This window comes from Notechis scutatus, chromosome 1 (assembly GCF_049901735.1).
Source record: "Notechis scutatus isolate UNSWTSFEM ecotype Mainland chromosome 1, rNotScu1.2, whole genome shotgun sequence".
Lineage (NCBI taxonomy): Eukaryota > Metazoa > Chordata > Lepidosauria > Squamata > Elapidae > Notechis > Notechis scutatus.
The window spans coordinates 183821216-183844994 of NC_142009.1; the positions used below are offsets into that span (position 1 = coordinate 183821216).

The following is a 23779-nucleotide window of genomic DNA, read 5'->3' on the forward strand; positions in this document are numbered from 1 at the left end:
GCCGTTCTTGCCCGCGGTGTGGGGGGAAAAGAGGCAGACGCCACTTCCTCACAAGAACGGACCATAAAGTTGAGGTTGTCGGCCTCTCCTATAGGTTTGTGACTCTATGGTCTTTTCCCTTCTGGAATGCGCGGAGAAACGAAAGTGTTCGGAACCTTTCGTTTTTTGAAGGCCGTTTCCGCCTGGGTTTTATTGCCTGGCTCGATTTCTCGCCTTCGCTCTTGGCCCAGTGGGTCTGAGGGAGTGGGCGTTATTCATGGCTGGTTAGAAATTAAAAGTTTTTTTGGAAGCTGCGGATTTTTTTTTAAATGACAGCGACTCTTCTGTGGAAGATGAAAGGCGGGATAAAAACTTCTTTACTTTTTTCAACCTCCATGCGCGGAAAAATAAGGAATTAAAGTTATTTAAAACATAAATTGCATCGCCAATACCTCCTGCTCTAGGATAATATGAATATTGTTTTATTGCGTGAGGTCTATAGCATCAACCTTGTGAACTCAACTCTGCTATGTATTCAAATTAGTGATTCATGAGTGTGTGTGTATAGGTGTATATGTATACAGCATGTGTATATGTGTGTTGTGTATGTGTAGATATATACTTTTAAGAGCAGACGACAGAATTTTATTTTTAATGTGGGCCACTGTGCTCATAGTAAAAAATGACAAGTTATTCTAGATCAGATAAGTAAGGTGGAGGAAAAGTACGATTTCTAATATTTCCCCTTTGGAAAGAGTGCGTGGGTGTCCTGCACTTAAGCTGTGTGCTTCTTTACTCCTTTTTCTTAATCATGAGTTGTTGGCATTAAACCACCATGGCCCGTTTTCAAAGAATTTTTGAACAGTTGGAGAATGGAAGTGCGAGTGAATGTTGCATCTATCTGGTCCTAGAGAAGAAACAAAGAATTCTTAGGAAAACGGCAGCTGCACAATATCAGACTGACTTTTGCATTTGAAAGACTATAAGATGGTTTAAGCTTAGGAAATGAAGTGCAGGAGGAATATCTGCAGAGATATTCTATAATGTCTGCAGAGATATTCTGTGATATCTAATCATCCACAAGCTTCACAGAGCCACTTTTCAAAGAAAATACTATTGTAAACGCAGTTTCAAATATCCTGTATGAGAAAGAAAAAGATTTAGCTCTGAAACCTCAGTAATTTGCATAGAATTGCCATCAGTGATGCAATGCCACTTTGGGGAAGGATCTGATGGTAAAAGAATAACTTTACAGTAATTACAGTGCTATTATATGAACCGATACTGATGCCACAGGTCATCTCATTAATGATTATATAATTGTTAGTTACATCATGGCATCAATGATAGATTATTTGTGGCATTACCATGAAGAGATCATGATCTTACTTTAATATATTCATGTAATCTAACAATCCTAGGAATAGATGGCAGTTGGAGTTGATAAATTTTGAAAGATCCATTTTATAATGTGATTTAATACTAGCATTCAAATATTGTAAATATAGAAAGGGTCGGGCAAGTGAAAATCTTAATATCCTTTCAACATGACCAAGACATTATCCTCAAATTTAACATTATGGAACTGGTTGCAACCTTTCTGTAATGAGTAGTAGTGCATTTTTAATGATAACAATAATTTTTTAGTATTTAGTATTTATTTGATTTGTCAATCGCTTACAAGATACAGGTATAAGAATAAATATAGTTTTGAATACATGAGAGATACTTATAAGAAAAATAAAAAAACAATAGGACAGGGATGGTAGGCACAATTGGTACGCTTATGCACACCCCCACAGGCCTCTTAGGAAGGAGTTGAGGTGACTTTCGGTTTGCAAGGTTTCGGCGGCGGCAGGGATTCGCGATACTGCGCGATCCCTGCTGCGTTCGCCGCCAAGGTTCCCCTGATCCGTTTGGATCTGGGGGAGATAGCTGCCCCGTAGAGGCAGCTGAAGACAGGGGGGATCCGGACAGGGGCTTGGGGGTGTCGCAGACCCCCTCTCCAGCTGGCAAAACCCCCTTTTCCCAAGGCGGAGGAACGGCGGTCAGCAATGGCCACCACGAAGAAATCTGCAGCCAGACAAGCAGGTGCAGGAGGGACCGGGACAAAGCAAGAGAAAGTGACCTGGAAACTTGAGGGCTGCTAAGTATACATTGTTTCTTGTGAGAGTTACAAGCTGCGAATATCCTAAAAGGGGAAGTTTTTTTTTTTTCGTTTCACTCTCCTTCCTAACGTGACACCGGATGGGAAAAAGCTTCTTGGCTGTGAGTGGGAAGGGAGAGGGAAAAAAATTGGAGCAAAGTTTGAAAATAAGGAGAAGATTGCCTAGAACTTTAAAGAGTTACTAAACATCAATAAGGCTTCTAAAATATATATTTTAAAGGGAACTTTGTGATTAAACTTTAACCCCAGAAAGAGAAAGTGAAGAAGGAGAAGGTATTTAAAAGAAACAGCTTGTTTGGATTGTTTGGTGATTTTGGAACTTTTGAGAATTATTTCTGATTAAAAGCATTTGGGTGGTTGTTTGGAAAAACTTTTTCTCTACACAATGGCATCACTTGTGGATGGACTGAAACTTGTATATCAAAAATATGAAAAAGAAAAGCAAGAAGGGAAAGATGTCCTTGGCACTCTTTTTCAATTCTTAGAAATGGCGGTTTATACTTATGTAAAGCTGAATGGGCAACAGGATGGTGGGGACAAAGAAGAAGCCATCTTTGATGAACAAATAACTTTGGTCGGAAAAGGGAAAAAGAAACAGAAAAAGGAAAAGAAGACTTTAAGATCTGGAAAAACAACCCAAAAAAAGAAGAATAAGGTGAAAAGGGGACATTATGTTAGGAAACAACAGAAAGGGGGAAAGCAGAATAAAAGGGAGGTGGAGAGACAAGGGGTTAAAGAGGACAAGGAGAAGAAGAAGAAGCAAGGGAGAAAGGAAGGGATGAGAAGCCTTAATGGTGGGGAGATAATGGATAAATTTTATTGAAAAAGGGATTCTAGAAAGGTACACAAGATTGCATTTTTATATTTGTATTTAGAAATAACCATAGAAAATTGGAAATAATATGTAATTTAAAATGTGATAAAATATTTAGTATAACCTAGTGAAATTTTTGTTAAGAAAAAGGGAAGTACTGTAATGAAATATGATTTAAGATACGTGATGTGGGGGGGGGGGAATAATTTTGGAAAGCATAAGTGTTCCCACAAAGGCATGATATTTAATTGAAACTTTTTGTGAAATGAGAGATTTGAAGTAGAAGGAGGAACATTGTAATGAAATAATGAGCTATAATATGTGATGGGGGGGGGGGATAACTATGGAAAATAGGTGCTCCCATAAAAGTATGTGATTTAACTGAAAAGTAATGTGTTAAATGTCTAAGATATAAATGAATATCAATATTAATGAATAGATTTGTATTGGTTTTGATAATATAGTATAATTTTAGAATGTACCAGACAGAATCCCAATGAAAATTATGTGTTTTATATTAAGTATTATAAAGATGGGGGAAAGAGATAAAGGCATCATACTCCATTTAGTGTATAGGAGAAGGTTTTTTTCAAAGAAGAAAGATAAATGGATAGCTGGAAATAGAACAGACAAAGAATAATAAATATTATGATTTGAATTGAGAGGAGATAAATAAAATAAAATTGAGAAAATTTAAAAGAGAGGAGAAGCTATATAGAAAATTGAAAATGTTAATAAGATATGAAATGGTATGTAAAATGAATATGAATTTGAATTTGTGTCTGTACCAAGAGTTTTAACCTGGGACCAAGCAACTTTCAGAAAAGAGATTTTTTATGTTTTGTGTTTTTATGTATTTATGTTTTGTATGTCTTTAAAAATTAATAAAATTTGTTCCAAAAAAAAAGGGGGGGGGAAGGAGTTGAGGTCAATAGTAGACAGTCTAAGGTTAAAGTTTTTGGGGTTTGGGGAAGAAACCACAGAGTCAGGTAGAGTATTCCAAACATTGACCACTCTGTTGCTGAAGTTGTGTTTTCTGCAGTCAAGTTTGGTGCGGTTAACCTTGAGTTTGTATCTATTGTGTGCTCTTGTATTGTTATGATTGAAGCTGAAAGTATTCATTTGCAGGTAGGACATTGCAATGTATGATTTTATATACTATATTTAGATCGGACCGGAGGCAGCATAGTTCTAGGTTTTTTAGGTCTAGAGTTTCAAGTCTGGTGGCAATGAGTAGAGGAGCGGAGAACCCTTCTTGTGAAATATTTCTGGACTTTTTCAATCGTGTTAATATCAGATACATGATATGGGTTCCAGACTGATGAGCTGTATTCAAGTATAGGTCTAGCAAATGTTATGTATGCTCTAGTTAGTAGTGTGATATTACCAGAGAAGAAGCTACGTAGGATTAGATTAACAACTCTTAATGCCTTTTTGGCTATGTAGTTACAGTGGGCTCTAGCACTTAGATCATTAGAGATGAGTACTCCAAGGTCCTTGACAAAGTTTGGATCCTCAACAAGGTTTTGACTATTTAGCTTGCATTTTATTTTCTGATTTTTTCTGCCAATATGTAAGACAGAACATTTATTTGTTGAGATTTGAAGTTGCCATTTGCTTGACCATTCTGATACATAGTCAAGGTCTTTTTGGAGGGTAGTAGTATTGTCTGTGGTGTTGAATAGCTTTACATCATCAGCGAAGAGAACGCAGTTGCTCTTAATATGATCGCAGGTCATTTATGTAGAGTATGAAGAGAGTTGGTCCTAAAACACTGCCTTGGGGGACACCACTATTGACAGGTACAGAATTTGATAGGACGCTCCCAATTTTTGACCGTTTGTTATCTGTTTGACAGGAATGCTTCTATCCAGTTATGTAGGTGTCAAGAGATACCATAAGATTTTAGTTTTAGGAGTAGTTTGTCGTGTAGCACTGAATCAAAGGCTTTACAGAAGTCTATGTAGATTGCATCTATTGCTTTGCCCTGATGGAGTTGTGTAGTCCATATGTTTTTGCAATGTAAGAGTTGCAGATTACATGATAGTTTTTTTCTGAAACCAAATTGTTTATTAGAGAGTAGGTTGTTTGTCTCTAAGTGGAGGATAATGGATTGGTTAATAATTGATTCCATGACTTTACAGGTGACAGAGCATAAGGAGATTGGTCTGTAATTTTCAACTAGGCTGGGGTCTCCCTTTTTGAAGATGGGGATGGCTGTGGCTTGTGACCATAATTTTGGCAAGGAACTGATTCTGAAAGATTTTTCAAAGATTATGCTTAGAGGCTCGGCTATGGCAGTTGATAGCTTTTTTAAGAAGTAGGCACATATTCCATCTGGTCCAATAGATAGGGATGGTTTTAGATTACGCAGTGCTTTTTCAACATTGTCTTCTGTAAAATCGATATGTATTAGATCATTGTAGTTGTCTGTGGTTCAACTAGGAAGTACTAGGCTTGATCCATTGCTGTTTACAAATACTGAGCCAAAGAATGTGTTAAAGAGGTTTGCTTTCATGGTGTCGTCGTTGCAGTCTTTGCCATTAGGTCCTTTCAGGGGTGGGATGGACCTTGAGTCTTTTAGTTTGTTGTTTACAAAATTGTAGAAAGTGCGGGTGGAATTGGTGCGTAGAAAGTTTTCCTCTTGTTTAATGTGATAATTAGTGCATTCAGTTTTTATCTGGTGGCATAGATTTTTGTATCGGCTTTTGAAGTTGGCAACGTGACCAGATTTGTTTTTCCGCCAAAGTGATCTTTTTTTGGATTGAAGCTTTCTTATTGTTATGGGTAATCTGTTTTTCCTGGTTTTGGGAGTTGTTATTGGTACATATAGTTCGATGGCTCTTTTGATTTCTAGTAAGAATATGTTGTAATGGTCTTCAACAGTATTGCATCCAGTGAATATAAATTGCCAATCAAGGGAAGAGAGATCGTTGATTATAAGATCATAGTTGCCTTTTTTGAAGTTATAATTGGGGATTTTGTCGTTCTGATGATTTTTGTGTGGACGTATGTTGAGACAAAACTGTTGAAATTTGTCTCATGTTCAGCCTTACTGATGCAGCTTAGCAATTCTGATAAAAGGGATTATTACGATCATTACCACAATTGAAAGGTGTTATCAGGATACAAATGTAAAATATCTAGAGCAGGGCTGTCAAACTCCCGGTCCATGGGTCTGATGCATCACACACTGGCCACGCCCACACCTAGTTTAGCGAAGGGGGGGAAGTCCCGATATGTCACGTGATGCCGTGACGACATGAGTTTGACACCCCTGATCTAGAGTGATCATGTTCATTAATATGCTTACTAAGATTTAAATTCAAAACAAATGTTGAGAGTAGTTGATTTTTAATTTTACTTTTTAAGATCATTCTTTGCAGAACATCCTTCAATGTCTAATATAAACTTTTTGATGCTTTTTTTTTTCAAATTAATTTTGTTTTTGACATCTGGACATTAGGCATATTTAGGTTACTGTATAAGTTGCCATGAAGGACAAATGCTTCCCTGAAATATTTAAAATATGGAACATTGGGCACATTTATAAATGAAGGAAAATGGAATTCAGGGAAGGAAAAAAGTATCCTAGAAGTGAGCATTTGTGTTGCATGTTCTTGGGTTTAAAAGTCCTTCCCTATTCTGTACGTGGGTGTTTCTTATTGAAAGAAAAATGCTGTTCTTACTCTTGAGGCATTATCCCTGCAGTATGCAAAGACCAACAGGGCTGGAATGCCAGATGAATACTGTCAGCCTTCAAGATTTTTCTCCCTTTCCTTTGCATCTTTCGGCTGTCATAAGTAATGGGGGGGTAGGGGGAATGGTTATGGATAGTGAGCTGGAGGTGTTACAAACCAGAACTGTATAAGCTGGGGGGTTACATTCTTGCTTAGGTTTCTATCCTATGCTATGCGCAGCTGCAACCCTTTATCAAACTATGTCATCGTCAACGGACAGAAGCCTCATCACCACCTGGAGATGCCCACATGATGATATACACAACTTGTAATTGGATGAGCCAATTGAACTATTGGGGGTGGGAACGTTGCCATTACTTTGTATGTGTGATTTACGCGCCCATTTTCTCAGATTCAGAATTCTTTTGTTGCTACCACTTGATTTCCAGTAAAAGATATCTTTTCTCTGATTAAAAGAGTCTAAGTATTTCTTTATTGGATTTTGAATATATACCACCAAGCAGAAAAACTTGTATTTGGATTACTAGAAGTTATCTTCAGATGCCTTGTTATCAATGCTCTAGCCATTGTACAAATGGAGCAAGTTTGTTGTTTTTCTCATGGACAGTCCTGATCCAGCAAAATTAAAGACCTGATCCATATCCTAAGGGATTTGTCTCTGAATCTGCCTAGTTTTTGCTTCTTTACTTTGACCTCTGATCTATCTGAATTTTGACCTGCCTGTTTGGTCTATTTCTGAGCCTGACTCCTACTATAAGGACCCACATGGACTAATAGCCAATTTTCTACTGGATTCTGGGCTGACTCCAGTGTAACCTAACAAACCAGCATAACAAACCGGACATACCTTTGTGAGTTGATATGATTGTTATCCTAAACTTTTTAATTGTAAAACATAGTTGCAAGTAACAGATAATTGCTAAATCAAAGAAGCTTAAGTCCACAGTAATCGTTATATTTATTAAGATTAAAATAAAAAAAGCAAAATGCATTTGAGATGAATTCAACATTACATATAAGAACGAGGATGAGTTTTCGATAATATAGAACTATAATGGTGTGCAACTTTTATTAACACTGTGATTTTTTTTTTTAAAAAAAAAGTCCATTTCTCTCATTAAAACACAACCATAAAATTCACTCTTCATTGTTCCCCTATTGAGTTTCCATTTTTAATGACTGAACTGACAGTATTTCTGCAGCTGCTCCATGAAGCCAGGATTTGGACAAATAGCAGGTCTTGCATTTTTCACCACAGAAAAAGCCATGGCAAAATTGAGTCCTTCTGAGTACATTAAGAACCCTATGATAATTGCTGCTGCCCGGGAAACTCCTGCATTACAGTGAACAAGCACAACTTCACCCTTTGAAAAAGAAAGAAAAGACACATTTAAACTTTCAATCAAAATGGAGCCACCGATATTTTCTTTTACTATAAAGGCATTTTAAGCAAGCTTCCTACAAAGTCATCAGAAATATAACTTAATAGATGCATACTCTTTTTCATACATTTATTTTTACCAGAATCCCTGTGGACTGCGTAGATTTTGCTAGATTCAATCTCCCCGCCCCCCTCAGTATTTAGTCAATGCTCTCTCTTTCTGAAGTACTCAGAGACGGCTAAAAGGTAAATTAGAATCAATGCTTCTCTTTTCAGATCGATGACCAGGATCTTCTAGTATTTATTTTTCTCTCCCTTAGCTGCAAACATTTCATGGTTTTCAGCACACCAGCAAAAATATGAGATTTATGGTAGCTGGAGTCTGTGTTATGACAGACAAGCCATCTGTTCATGTCAACAAGCACATTTAACGGTCTGCTGTATATATTTCTGATGATGGTCTGATCTGCCATAGTGGGCTTAACCAGTTACCGAAGATCCATTTTATTAGGATGGCAATGGCATGTTTCAATAATCAGAAAATTTAAATGTACTGAATGTAACAATACATCATTTGACATCAGAATGGGTATTACTGGTTTTTTTCTGGTGTACATTAGAAGTAATTGGGGATTTGAGAACATATGGTCAAATAGGATTAGGATTACATTTAAGATAGATAAGTTAAATCTCTAAGAATTAAAGTTTTCATTAAAATTAGATAATGCAGATTTTTGTGATCCTACCCCTCAAATTGATATAGCTACTGTATGTGCAACAATAACAACACTGTACAAAAATATAATTTGGTAGTCGTAAACTTCTATAATTGAGAATGTTGATCTCAAAAACCTATGTCATGCAGGGGAATATAGAAAATGTATTCTATTGCAGGTTTGTTTGCTTTAATAAAGCAATTTGTGATCTCATACTTTATTAATTTGTCCTGCTTTGCCTGGCAGGGTGCCTTCAATAAAATATTGAATGTTTTTGTCTGTACAATAAGAAAAATTTGCATTATGAAGTACCAGAAATATCAGGAAAGAAAGATTGTAAAAACAATCTTGGGTATACAAAGCTAACTGAAAAATTAAAACTTCTGAGGCAGAACAGTAACACCAGGATCTTAGAATGGCCAATCTAATTTAGAAATGAAGTGGAAACGGTAACTAGAAACCTTCAGGAGAGCATGAAATGAAGACACGTTTCAGGTAACTTGTTAATAATACACCACATTCTTCTTTCTAAAATAAGACAAAGGGTAATGGAGCAAAATTATCTTCCTTTCTTTCAAACTGTGTAGATAATGAACATGATGAAACTCAAGTACTTGGAACCAGGTTTGAAAATGGGAAGATACTAACAGGTTGTATCATCAAGTGAAGTTATATGAAATAGATCAGACATCAGGTTATTTATACACGCATTTAGGTATAGGAGCATTGTATCTTTATAAAATGATTTTTCTAATTTATTTTTGACAGGTTATCCTGTATATGCAAAACAAAATCCTAGTCATATGTACGAAATCTAAATATTTCCTATTTGGTTCAGTGCCACAGTTTAGTACAGAGTTAAAAGCATTTCAAGGATCCACATTCAGTGTTGATTTCCACTACACAATCACACTCCACAGCTTTTGGATCTGCAAGACTTAACGTACATTATTAAGCTTTACATTACCGTGATTACCTTGACTGGAGACAATTTTTAAAGAAGATCATCTCCCTGCCAGGGAAATACATATGTAAACCTTTGTTCAAATAAGGATGGGAATAAATAGGCAGTTCCAACCTTAAGATACTTTAACTGGACGTGTCCTAAAAGACTCCTAACTAATCAATGCAAAAATGGATGAGTTTCATACACACACAGAGCTACACATTGCCAAGCATCACTCCTTGAAACAACTAATTACCTTTAACTTGATTTGCTCAATAAATTCAAAACATTGAGGAAAATAGGAGGTGATGTCAGTCTCAGGCAGGTCAAGAATAGGGATAGTTTTATATGTCAAGTCATTGGGGAAGGCATTTTCGACTCCATAAGCTACATTTAGAACATGGGTAACCTAAAACAGAAAAGACATCCAATCAAGATAGCACTTTCAAAAGAATTCCATTCATCAGTCACAGGATCAGAGTGGCACCTTCATTCAGTTCTGTTAAATTCATACTCTTTCTCTTAGTTTGACAAATACTTTTTCTACATCGTTTCATTCATTAGTATCATGATCATTTTTTCTCCTCTTACATTTCAAGTCACAATCTTTGCCTACTATGATTACCATCAGTGGGGGTCACAAATATTCATTCATTGTTTGGTCAATTGAGGCTTTCACATAACATTTAATGAAATATAATATAAATATAATATAGTAGTAAATATAATACAATAGTAATGACGTGTTATAATTAGTTATTATGGAATGGATTATAATATGAATTAGAATAAGTAAGAACTGGGATATGCTCTAAAAGGATAATGTGAATTTGAAATTAAAGTCTAATGATGTAATATAATATAACATGACATGGAAAATTGATTAATATAATTTGAATGTAAATTTAAATCTAAGAGGAAAAGACTAACTACAGACATTATGCACAAGAAATATGTACCATCTGACACACTGTACAATTGAAAAGTTTTATTTGTTGCTTTATGTTTATGTTTGTTGTTAAAAAATTTTTTAAAAATTTACAAAAAAAAACATTTTAGCAGCATAAATAAGATGTAGATATTGTTACCATCCTTAGCCCATAGATAAGCAAGATTCCTTGCCAACAGTAATAAAACAATATTAATTTAATTTGGCATAATATGGCCTGTGCTCTGCAAGCACAAACAGTTTTACCTTAACTTGCTCATGTTACCCTAAACAAGTTGAGGTCTCTAATCCAGGGGTCCCCAACTCCCAGTCTGTGGACCAGCACCAGTTCATGCCAGAAACAGGTCTGCGCAAACAAGCAAAACCCCATCCACAGGATGCAGGCAAGCACACAAAACCATGCCCCCTCCAGCCCGCAGAAAAATATCTCTCCAAGGAACCAGTCTCTGGTGCCCAAAAGGAGGGGTAGCTGCTCTAATCTACAGACTATCTTGAAAGCCAACATGCTATATTGTCTGCAGCCCATCAGTTAGAAAGAATGTGTGTTTTTTAATCATCTTCGTGTTCAGAATGGAAAACATGCAATTATCTTCTGTCATGAAATCAATTGCAAGGTTGTGATTAAGTATATTTCAATACAAAACCAGTAAACTAGAGTTTCTCAAACTATGTTCTATAAAACTCTAGGTTCTGCAAGAACTTGATGGGGCTTTGTGAGAGGCTACGGGCAAAAAAGCCCCAAAGCTTTACCCAAATGTTGCCAATTTTCTAATACCAGAACTATATTAATGTTAACCGTCAGCTGCAACAGCTTTTTAAAAAACCCATACATTACCTTATATTTTTTCATTATTTCCAGGTCATGAGCAGCATCCTGGGAACCTGTGAAAGAGAGATGTTATTCCCATCAATTTTGGGAAATAACTGCATGCAGACAATAGGATCAAATACTGCATATCATTGTGATGAAATTAAGTAAATTATTATTACACACATGCATGTATGTGTACATATATGTACATACCAGACATGGGTACAGCCAAGGGTGTGTGTGGAAAACCTTTTTATAGAATGGATCCAGTTTGAATTAGCTATGCCAATTATTACCAATTGAAGATCTACAGATTTCATTTCTGGAGTTAATATCTATTGAAAGTAGTACATTGATAGAATCAATGCATTATTATTATTATTGTATTTTACACTTTTTTTTTACACTATTTTACACTATTACCATTATGATCCCAAAGCAATAGCTACCCATTTATAACCGACTCTGGGTAGCTCCCAGTTAAAAGCAAGAACCTAAAAACCTTAATAGCTATAAAACAAAGCACATTAAAAACAACAAAAACCTGGTGCCAAGTCACAGTCTCTTATCCCAGTATATACACAAACACACGCACATATCCACCATGCATGGCCATGGTGCACAGCCATACATACACACCCACGGTTTTCCAGTGCACACCAGTATGCTTAATTATTACTACTACTTTGGCTAAAACCTACATACCCAGCAAGAGCCACGGCTTAATCACCCCAATTTGAAGATCCAGGCTCAGATCCTGCACATAACCACAGGCATCCCCCTCCTTACAATCAGCCACTTCTACCACTTGCATCTGGGCATCCCTCCAGGTCTCAATAAGTCTCCTCCCAGATAAAGTTGTGACTCTGGTGCATTGCTTTTTCAAATTAGTCCTGGAGAAGGATTTGATTTCTTGGGTGAGTGAATGCATTAATGAGAAAGGAAGCCCTCAAGCGGGCAGCAGCAAAACCAAGGACAGGCTTCTTTGCATTTGATTTCTTCTTTTTGTGAGTAGATCTGCCCCCAGTCTTTCAGCTTTGCCTAAACGCACACACAATCCCTCCTCAGAGAGTCTTCAAGCACCATTGGCAAGCAGCACAGAAGCCTTGCTTGTTATGCTTCCTTTTTCTCAGACAACTCTGTAAAAGAGCTCTGGATTGGCTACAGAAAAGCCTTTCTGGATTGGTTGAGAGCCCTTTTCTGTTCAGTAGCACGAAATCTCCGGGATTGCTGAAACAGCTTACAGATGCACCACATGCTCTGCTCTATTCTCACTTTCATATTGTGTTGTACACAATATGTGTTTGTCTTAAAGTGCTATGAGGCCAAAGAAATGATCAGAAAACAAAGAGATGCAAAAGGAGAAAAAATAAAAGAAAAGAAAATATAACTAAATCTGACATGCCCTATGTCTCAGTGTACTTTTCTATCCTTTATCCAACCACATCCAGGGGTGTTCTGTAAAGTGCCGATGGCAAGAGCTCCTTTCTCTCCTCTGGCTTGGCCAGCCAACTGGACTTTCTTCCTTGATGTCACCAAATGAGGAACCAGAGCATGTCTGTGCCCAAACTGCAACACCAACAGATAGAATGATTGTACAGTAGAGTGGAAAAGTTGCTGTTATACATACACCTAAGGCTCACATTCCTACTACATTCACTTAAATTTAGACTTGCCTTGACCCAGCATTCAGTTGTATAGATTAGAACACATTCTAATACACCTCGATTTTTGCTTCTTTCACTGCTTTTACCTATTCTTTCAGTTATTTTCTGAAGAGCAAGAATTCAGCCCCCCCCCCACACACACACACAATGCTTGTTATAAAGCCACAACACAGTTCTCAAATTTTGCTCATTACTTTTTTTCTTTCTTAATCAGAATTCTGCCAAACACCCTCCTAGGCACACTTAAACTATTCTCTGTATATTTTTTGTTTACTTCTTGCTGCCTTTGCTTTTCAGATATCTTGCCCAATACACTCTTCACACACACACACACACACTCACTTACACACACACACACACACTTATATTAAACTATACTTCAGCATTTCATTAGTTATGCCATCAGTATCTGCAGCTTTTTCATTTTTTAATATTGCCACATATATGTTGTCCTCATCTTTTTTTTCTTTGAAACAGACATTGATCAGCATTTGTTTCAATTCCATTCTTCAAATTATCACTATCATTCCTATTTGAAATCTCTAATATGTGCCTTCCAATATTCCATCATTTCAGTTTCAATGCAAATCATTTCCTCACTTTTATTTCTTTGTGTCAAGTAAAATACACACAAACTATAAAACTGAGTACACATTTAAGGGAGACAAAACACACATAAATAACCTTGAAAAGCACCGTCTCGGTGCTTATAACCATGACAACATACGTAATGTTTGAAGAATAAAACTTGATGTAGAACAGGTAATTAGCTCTACAGGATATAAGACCAGATAAGTAAAAAAAAATGGCAATAGTTTTAAGTCCCAAAAACTGAAGAAAAACAAATACTTTTTGAATTTGATAGTATAAGATTTGTTTAGAAATTTATTTCTATTTATGTCATTGGGCTCTAGTGCTTCACTTCTCTCCAGAATACTCTCATAATAATAATATGAATACAAGATACTCAGTTCAAAGCAAACACATTCTTTTAGCCATTTGTAATCTACCCGATGCAGTAGATCATGCTGCCAATAGATGTGTGTTCTGCTTATAAAAGGAGACTTGATTGGACAGATTGGAGAGTGGAAAAATGATTCAAACAAATCTTTGGATTCTGGAAGTATGTTAGTCTAAGTAATAAATTAAAAATAAATTTATGTGGACAAAACTTGTTAATTTGGAAATGAAATGTTCTGGAAAACTCTAGAACATTCTGTTTCTTCTCCAAGCGATGCCAAAAACTTTCAGACTGGGCCATTCCAAAGAGCTATAGTTCTCCAAATCAGATGTGATTCAAAGTGTCTCTCTGGAATGGCATGGTCTAGAGAAGGTTTGGCATAGCCTACATGGCAGGGGTGGGATTCAAATTTCTTAACAATGGGTTCTGTGGGCGTGGCCTAATTTGTGGGTGTGGCTTGGTGGTCATGTGACTGGGGTGAAAGTGGCTTGCTGACTGGGCATGGCTAGGTGGTCATGTGACTGGGGGGGGCATGGCCAGGTGGCCATGTGACTGGCAAACCAAATGTAAATGGTCCTCGCTTAATGACCAGTTGCTTAGGTCCTTGCTTAATGGCCAGTTGCTTTGCAAGTGTTTTTTGCCAGTTTCCAAGGCCTTGGGATCCCTGGAGAGGGCAGAGTGAGGCCTGGGCAGGTGGCCATGTGACTGGCAAACCAAATGTAAGTGGTCCTTGCTTAATGACCAAGTCCTGGCTTAATGGCCAGTTGCTTAGCAAGTGTTGTAATTTACGACTGACTTCCACAGAGCTACTTGGCCCGTTTTTGGTGTTTTGACAGCCACACACACACACACACCCTTCTAACCCTGCTATTCTTTGATTCTGTAAGGATCTCCTGCTGGAGCAGGGGGTTGGACTAGATGACCTCCGAGATCCCTTGCAGGCCAGCCCTAGATTGCTGTGCTGCTTCAAAGTCTTCTGAAGCCAGGGTTTATGTCCTTCCTTCCTCTCCTATTTTTCTCTCTCCCTCCTTCCGTCCTTCCATGTATTTATCTATCCATCCATGTATCTCATTTACTTTCTCCTCTCTCTCTCTCTCTCTCTCTCTCTCTCTCTCTCTCTCTCTTTCTTTCTTTCTTTCCCTCCCTTTCTTTCTGCCCCTTCCTTCCATCCCCCTTCCTTCCTTTCACTTCCTTTCTCTCTCCCTTTTTCTTTCCCTTTTCTCTTTCTTTTCTTTCTTGTATCTTCCTTCTCTCTTTCTCTCTCACTTTCTGTATCCCCCTCTCTTTTTGTCTCCTCTCTCCCTCTTTCTCTCTCTCTCTTTCTGTCCCTTCCTCCTTCCCTCTCTCCTAAAGCTAGGAAGCCCACCTGAAACACACACATACACACACACCCAGGGGTGGGATTCTCCCAGTTTGGCCCTGTTCTATTGTACTCTGCCTATCAGAGAATAAGCCTGCAGGCAGGGACTGTGCTTTTTAATCTTTGTGCAGGGTCTTTAAAAAAATGCATGCAATCAACAGAAACAAATGAGGCAGCTTAGAAACAAGAGGATGCTCAGAGGAATCCCAGTTCTACAGTATCATAGAATAACAACAGCCCAGAAGAAAGGCAATAGCAGGAAGGAAGGAAGGAAGGAAGGAAGGAAGGAAGGAAGGAAGGAAGGAAGAAGGAAGGAAGGAAGGAAGGAAGGAAGGAAGGAAGGGCGTAGGACTTAGAGGGAGGGAGGGTAGGAAAGAAAGAATTCAGAAATGAATTAGAAAGAAAGAAAGAAAGAAAGAGAAAGAAAGAAAGAAAGAAAGAAAGAAAGAAAGAAAGAAAGAAAGAAAGAAAGAAAGAAAGAAAGAAAGAAGAAACCACTCTACTGAGGGCTGCAGAATCATGCAGCCTTTAACGTTTCAGATTGGTGACCCTTCCTAGACCCAACTGGTGCTTCTTATTGTATCTACAGTACATGAGTTTCAGTCCCAAAATGCTCCTTCTCCCCAGGAGCCCAACCTTCAATTCTGTATGAATACTTCTGCACCCTTTCACTCTTTGTTCCTCAACATCCTTCTTACATTGGATCACAAGCTATTGAACCAGATTGGGGGGCGGCAGCAGGGTGGGATTCAAATTTTTAACAACCGGTTCTGTGGGCGTGGCTTAGTTGGTGGTCATGGCTTGGTGGTCATGTTATTGGATGGGCATGGCCAACTCAATATCACTCACATCGAGGCATGCATCTCCTCACCTGGCCTCTCATGACTGTGGGGATGCTGCAACAGTCGTAAGTGTGAAAAATGGTCATAAGTCACTTTTTTTCAGTGCCATTGTCACTTTGAATGGTCACTCCACACAAGCAAAGTACCAGCAAAGGAAGGGAAAAAACTCCAGAGAAGTTCCTGAGACAGGAAGTCTAATCCCGCCAAGAATGTAATAAGGGTTAACGGAGAGGCAGTTTCTGTAAGCAACACCAGAATGTTTCCTTCCTGCCTTCCTTACAGGATTAGGCCAGTAATTTCTTCTAACAACCAGTTCTCCAAACTGCTTAGAATGTTAACAACTGGTTCTAGCGAATAGGTGCAACCTGGTAGAATCCCACCCCTGGGCAGCAGCCACCCAGGGCTGGGATTCTCTCTTTCTCTCTCTTTCTTTCTCTTTCCTTCTCTCTCCCCTCTCTTTCTCTCTCTCTTCTCTCTCTCTCTCTCTCTCTTTTCTTCCCTCTCTCTTTCTCTCTCTCCCCTCCCTCTCTCCCTCTCTCTTTCTTTTTCTTTCTGTCCCTTCCTTCCATCCCCTTTCTTCCTTTTACTTCCTTTCTCTCTCCCTTTTTCTTTCTTTCTCTTTCTCTTTCTTTCTCTCTCCTTCCTCTTTCTTGCCCTTCCTTCCTTCCTCCCTTCCTTCCTTCTCTCTCTCCACCCCTCTCTCTCTCACACCTGCCCACCCCCCCCCCCCCACACACACATGAGCAGGCAGCGGGAGAATAAGAAAGCAAGCAGCCCCTCCCTTTCAGAGATCCTCCACTGTCACTTGCTTCTCCTGGGCGGCGGAGGTGCTCCCGGGGCTGCTCGCTTCAGACAGGGGGTAATCACGCTTAAAGCGGTCCCGTTGCAAAGTCCCGTCATGCCTGCCTGCCATTTTAAAGCCTGCCACTTTAAGAGAGAGGGGACCTTGCAAAGGGGCTTTGAACACCCCACACCCCAGCCATCCCTGCTCACCTGGGAGATGCTTTCAGTGGGCTGAGGCAGGGAGTAATCATGCTTAAAGCAGTCCCATTGCAAAGTCCCATCATGCCTGCCTGCCATTTTAAAGCCTGCCGCTTAAGCGTGAGGGCACCTTGCAACGGGGCTTTGAGCACCCCCCACCCCAGCCGTCAAGGCTTCACTGGGAGATGCTTTCAGAGGGCTGAGGCAGGGGTACTCATACTTAAAGTGGCAGGCAGAATTTAAAGCAGCATGCATGCTTTAAGCATGATTACCCCCTGCCTCAGCCCTCCAAAAGCATCTCTGAGTGGAACGAAAACGGCTGGGGTGGGGGTGCTCAAAGCCCCGTTGCAGTTGCACATCACCCCCTCCTCCCCACTTTCTTCCTTTTCCCGCCACCCACTGCTGACTGGAGCTCGCAGGATCACAGTTCATCCCAGACCAGGTGTGTGTGTGTGTGTGTGTGTGTGTGTGTGTGTGTGTTTGCGATGGCTGCGGTGGGGAGGGAGGGTGCTCATGGCCCTGCTGCTTTAAGCGTGCAGCAACAGCTGCATGCTTTAAAGCATGCTGCTTTAAAGCGTGAGCACCCTCCCAGCCCTCCGAAAGCATCTCCATGGGCGGCAGAGGCAGCGGACCTGGCTGCCTCACGTTTTGCCCCTGGGAGAAGCAGGCAGAGGCAGCGGAGACACTGTGGTGACGACGCTGCTTATGGGCGGCAGCCAGATCCACCACCCAACTGGTCTGCCACATGGTAGGGAAAGCTGGGAGAGCGCCGCGTGGCAGCTTAGCTAACCAACTGATCCTGGGGACATTGGGGAAGCAACTAGGTAGGCCCCAGCCAGCGGCACTGGCGGGATGGGGCTGCGCCGGCAGGGAAGCCAGCCAGCCGAGCCCAGGGACGTTGGGAGAGCAGCTAGGTAGGCTGGGTGAGGCCAGGGGAGCCCCAGGGACAGTGGGGAAAGGGCTAGCATGACTTGCAGGCTTACCTGTGAGCAGGCAGATCAGGAGAGGCTCGTGTCGGCTCCGGGCTGCTTCTCTCACCTGCTCTTGCTGGGAGAGCCGCTCCCAGCAGAGCAAAAACCTTGCAAGTCCCCCTCCCTTCAGAAACGGCTCCTGGGCAGCAGAGAGAAACAGGATTCAACTGATTCCTGAAGGGAGGGGACTTGTAAGCTTTTTGTTCTGTTGCAGCGAAAGGCAGGCAACAATGGCTGGCCTGGCGGGCAAAAGCAGGCTGCAGGCATGTTGCACAATAACAAAAACCAGTTCCAAGAGCGGAAGAGCGGGTGGAGAGGGGCAGGGCCAGCCAGGGGGCCATTTTACCGGTTCTCTGAACAAACGGGAACGTTAACAACCGGTTCTATAGAACTGGTGCAAACTGGTAGAATCCCACCCCTGCTCCATGGGGGATAGAATTCTCTGGAACATTCACTTCCCGAATCAGTTGAGTTTTGCCTATCTCTAGTCAAAATGCATAATGAAAAACGTAGTCTGCATTTTAAATGGATAATTTTAATGAAAAATATAGATTTCATTTTAAGTGAAATGTAAAGCTTTCAAAAGATGAGTGGATAGCAGTTACTTTACTGTACATGTGTCTAGTTCTGGGTATCACTGTTTAAAATGGATTCCAGACTATAACAAGTCTACTGGAAGAGGGGGGAAATTACTGAGATTCCTAAATACATAAGCTTTACTGTGGAGACAACTGGTAAAACATAAAAGATGGCATTGATTTGTGAGTTTATATGCAGTGGGAATTTGAAAGATCATAAAATTGCTTTCCAATAAAAGGCTCCAAGTAATACTTTAAGGATTTTTTTATGGTAAGAAAAAAGACAGGGAAAAAGAATGAGAAATAATGAATAAGAAAGGACAATTGGGCATTAAAGCTTTATCTGGAAGTGTTTCATATAGATAACCCTACTTAGCTGTTCATTGATTTTGTTAGTTTGTAGTGGGTTTGCCAGCAGGGAACATTTGATGCTTTTCTACAGAACCTGGAGGCTAGACAAATGTTATGTATTTGTTCTCTATTATGGAGATTTGATCTGAAGAGATCTCCCTCCTACATCAGAAGAAACTGCATACAACACAAGCAAGGAACTAAATCAAGCCTGAAAGCCCAGTCAAAAACCATTATTTTCCCACCTCCTCAGTCAAGTCTGGGAGGTGAAGAAGAAACTTATCTGGCAATTTCACCCTTTAATATTTTAAGGATAGCATTAGTAGATTAGACATCTATTTGTCTGCTATAAACACAATGCAGCTGCTCTGCCATCAGAGGACACAGGCCGGATGAGAAGGGAAAAAGAAGGCATAGCCTGTGGAATCTGGGTTGATATTTTATGACTTTACTCTTTGAAGATGGGGATAGTAAATTCATTTTGGAGAGCTTTGTTTAAAAAAAATAGTTAACTGAACCTCACTACAGAAAAATCACAGTCAAGGAAAAAAACATTTAGGAATTCCTGAAGGTTTTCGTAATAAGGTAAAATTGCATAAAATTCAATAAACTGAAATAACAATGAAATAATAAAAAAATGTTTTGAGATTAAAACAAAAGCAGCCAGGTCTATGAATATGAACTTCAATATTTTGTTCAAAGTATAAATGACAACAAAGCAAAGATAGTAACTTGAGTACTAATAGTGGAAAACACATCCATAAGAAGATAATGGGCGTTGGTTCTTACCTGATACGCCCCTTCTCGGCGAGCCGCGAGGAGCATCCAGAGACTGGGATGTGCTTCTGAGTCCTCTTCTTGCAGGCTGAGCTTTAGATGAGGAAACGCTCCGCCCCCTCACGTGGTATCGCGCAGCGTCTCCCCAGTTTTTTGCGATAACGAGAAGAGAGGTTATTAATTCTTTCTAATCTACTATTGGCTCCTTGGCTGAAGCAAGAGTCCCCACCAGACGGAGAAATTAGGGTGGGGCTGGATGCTCCTCACGGCTCGCCGAGAAGGGGCGTATCAGGTAAGAACCAACGCCCATTCTCCCTCGAGCCGCTCGGAGCATCCAGAGACTGGGACATACCAAAGCTGGGCTGTCCTACGGGTGGGACTCCGTCTGGCCCGAAGGCCCCTCCGGATCACTGATGACCCTCTGTAAGACCCGTCGGCCAAAAGAGGCCTCCGCTGAGGCGTACGTATCTATTTTATAATGTCTGATAAACGGGGACGGAGAGGTCCAGGTGGCTGCCCGACAAATGTCAGCGATGGGGGCTTGCGTGGCCCAGGCCGCCGAGGTGGCTGCACTTCTGGTGGAATGGGCGGTTATTCCACCCGGAGCGGGCAGGGAATGGGAAAGGTAGCACCTCGCAATAGTGGCCCTGATCCAGCGACTGATGGTGGAAGGAGAAACCTTAAGCCCCAGTGACCTGGGTTGAAAGGATAGGAAGAGGGATTCCGACTTTCTCATGGATTGAGTGCGCTTAATATATATACACAAGGCCCTTCTAACATCTAGGGAGTGCCAGAGGACCTCCCTGCCCCTGGAGGGCCTAGGGCAAAAATTTGGTAGAACCAGTTCCTGTGACCTATGGGAGGGAGAGTTGACTTTGGGTAGGAAGGTGGGGTCGGGACGAAGGACCACTCGGTCTGCATGGAACACGCATAGATCGCTCCTGACTGACAGAGCTGCTAATTCCGAAACTCGACGAGCAGAAGTAATAGCTACTAGAAAAACTACCTTAAAGGTGAGAAACTGAAGGGATGAATCCCTCAAAGGCTCGAACGGGGGACGACTAAGAGAAACGAGGACCTTGTTGAGGTCCCATGTGGGGAACCTGTGAACAGTGGGAGGGCACAGGTTGGTGGCGCCCTAAGGAAAGATCTAATTCGGGGTGATGAGAAAGGGAACCGTAGTTATCACAGGAGACCACGGTTGAGAGGGCAGAAACTTGCCGTCTCAGGGTGTTAGGTGCGAGCCCTTGCGAAGGCCTTCCTGAAGAAAATCTAGGATCTGAGCCACAGAGGGAGAGAGGGGATCAACCTGAGACCCGCTACACCACTTGCAGAACCCCTTCCAAGTGGCATCATAAATTGCAAGTGGAAGGTCGCCTGGCGGCCAAAATAGTGTCGATGACTTGACTCGAGAGATTCTCACTAGTCAGACGGATCCGCTCAACCTCCAGACGGCTAACTGGAGCCATTGAGGCTCCGGATGCAGAAGGGGCCCTGAGAGAGGGAGACCCTGTCCGGGGGATCCTCCATGGGGCGCTACCGATAAATTGCGGAGATCCGCAAACCACGGTCGCCTGGGCCAATAGGGAGCCACCAGGAGAAGGTCTGCCCTCTCCTGAAGAAGTTTCTGTATTACTCTGGGAACTAACAGGAGCGGAGGGAAGGCATATAGGAGCCCTGGGGGCCATGGACAGTGCAGAGCGTTGTGGTTCTCCGACCGGTGAGACGGATACCGGGAGAAGAACCGAGGAAGCTGAGTGTTGGACGGGGAGGCGAAGAGGTCTACCACCGGAAGGCCGAATATTCTGGACGCTTCCTCGAATAGGGATGGATGGAGACGCCATTCTGCCTGGTCCACCGTGGCCCTGCTCAGCCAGTCCGCCTGAGTATTGTCTACTCCGGAGATGTGTTCTGCTTTTAGTGATAGAAGGTTGGATTCTGCCCAGCGGCAAAGGCGCTCGGCTTCCCTCATTAGCTGAATGGACTGGGTGCCCCCTTGCCTGTTGATATGGGCCTTGGCCGTGACGTTGTCCGTGAGAACGAGAACGTGATGTTTGCGGATCTGAGGAAAACTGCGCAGGGCCAGATGGACAGCGTGAAGCTCTAGCCAATTGATGCTGCACCTCTGCTCGGTCGGCGACCATCTGCCCTGTGCCGAGAGCGAGTCGAGATGAGCGCCCCAACCGGACAGGCTTGCGTCCGTGGTGACGGTGAGTCGTTGAGGTTCCACGAAGAGGTGGCCTCTGTTGATGGCGGGATTGGTCCACCAGAGAAGAGACGTGAGGACCCTTGGAGGGACCCTGACTCTGGCCTTCGAGTTGCTTCTTCCGGATCGTTGGAACGGGAGCAGGAACCACTGGAGGGATCTGCTGTGTAGACGGGCCCAGGGAACAATAGAGATGCATGACACCATTTTGCCCAACAATTTAGAGAGGTCCAGCAAGGCCACCCTCCTTGAACGCCTGACCTGTGTGACTAGGGCTTGAATGCTAAGGAACCTCTCCGGGGAGAGGAAAACTCTTTGAGAAACCGAATCAATTATGGCACCCAAGTGGTTGATTCGGGTGGAAGGGGTAAGTTGGCTCTTTTGCCAATTGACTAGAAACCCGTGTGCCCGTAAGACGGAGAGGGTGACCCTGGTATCCCTGACTGCCTGGGATTTGGACGGGGATAGAATAAGAATATCGTCCAAGTAGCAGTGGAGGCGGACGGGAACGCTCCTGAGATGAGCCGCCAGGGCCGCCAGGACCTTGGTGAAGGTCCGGGGGCCGAGGCCAGTCCAAAGGGTAGGGCCACGTATTGATAATGAAGGCTATTGTGACAGAACCTGAGGAATTTGTAATGGGAGGGCCTGATTGGTATATGGAGGTATGCCTCCGAAAGATCTATGGAAGATAACCAGTCTCCCCGCCTGGTGCCTAAAAGAATTGATTGCAAGGTGTGCATTTTGAATTTACGCTGGATAAGGTGACGGTTGAGCCGTTTCAAGTCCAGGATGGCTCTCCAACCCCCAGAGTGTTTGGGTACCACAAAGAGATGGGAGTAAAATCCCTTTCCTCTCTGATCCGGAGGGACAGGTTGAATGGCCTGGATGTCAAGAAGATGATGGATGGCAGCATCCATTAGTGCACATTTGGAGGGATCCCTTGAGGAGGGGGATGGGAAGAAACAATCAGGGGAGCGGACCTGAACTCCAGGGCGAGACCAAACCTGATTGTGTCCCTGACCCATGCATCGGAAGTGGATATGTCCCATTGGGCGGCGAAGTGGCTGAGGCGGCCGCCAATGGGAGGGGAGGAAGAGGCTCTACCTTCTGCGGTAGGGCCTTCCTCCCGATCCCCAAAAGGGTCTCTTGTAGCCGCCACCGCGTCTGGTTCTGTTGCCCGGGTCCGTGCGATCCTGGGATCGGAAGGAGGGGGTCTAGGGTATCTGGGCGGGAAGGGGGTTGATAGAAGGGCGGGAAAGCTCCTCCGAAAGGGCTGAGAGCCCCTGGCCTCCGATCTTCGAAAAAGGGAGGGCAGATACTTTCTCTTACTGCGGCCCTCGACCAGTAGAGGTTCCAAAGCTGGGCCAAACAGTTTATCTCCCGTAATGGGAGCAGTGGCCAGCTTGACCTTATTCTTTACGTCCGCCTGCCAGTGTTTGAGCCATAGCATGCGGCGAGCCGTGACGTGCGACGTGATGGCCCTGGAAGAAAATTTTACCGACTGGTAAGTGGCGTCAGCCGAGAACTCGGCTGCAGCCACTAACCGCTATATCCTGGTGAGCTCTCAGATTGGAAGCAGGGATGTGGTCCTTGAGCTGACGTAGCCAGCGGATAGAGGACC

The 23779-nt window shown here is 42.1% G+C and overlaps 1 protein-coding gene across 1 annotated transcript; it reads right to left on the minus strand.

Annotated features, from left to right (window-relative positions):
- Positions 1 to 7600: 7600 nt before the first annotated feature.
- On the minus strand, positions 7601 to 12611 carry DUSP19 (dual specificity phosphatase 19). The gene is made up of 4 exons (XM_026668035.2): positions 12170 to 12611; positions 11489 to 11535; positions 9961 to 10113; positions 7601 to 8025 (listed from the first exon to the last, which is right to left on the minus strand). Exons 1-4 carry the CDS (start codon positions 12393 to 12395, stop codon positions 7834 to 7836), a joined length of 618 nt encoding a protein of 205 aa, XP_026523820.1. The 5' UTR covers positions 12396 to 12611; the 3' UTR covers positions 7601 to 7833.
- Positions 12612 to 23779: the final 11168 nt, after the last annotated feature.

What these genes read in the sequence shown, in the direction of transcription:
- DUSP19 (XM_026668035.2), bottom strand. Translation starts at nt 12,395, where the DNA reads ATGCATTCACTCACCCAAGAAATCAAATCCTTCTCCAGGACTAATTTG. An exon ending in AAATAATGAAAAAATATAAG is followed by an intron (nt 10,114 to 11,488) that starts GTAATGTATGGG and finishes TTTCTGTTTTAG; the next exon opens with GTTACCCATGTTCTAAATGT. An exon ending in TTGAGCAAATCAAGTTAAAG is followed by an intron (nt 8,026 to 9,960) that starts GTAATTAGTTGT and finishes TCTTTTTCAAAG; the next exon opens with GGTGAAGTTGTGCTTGTTCA.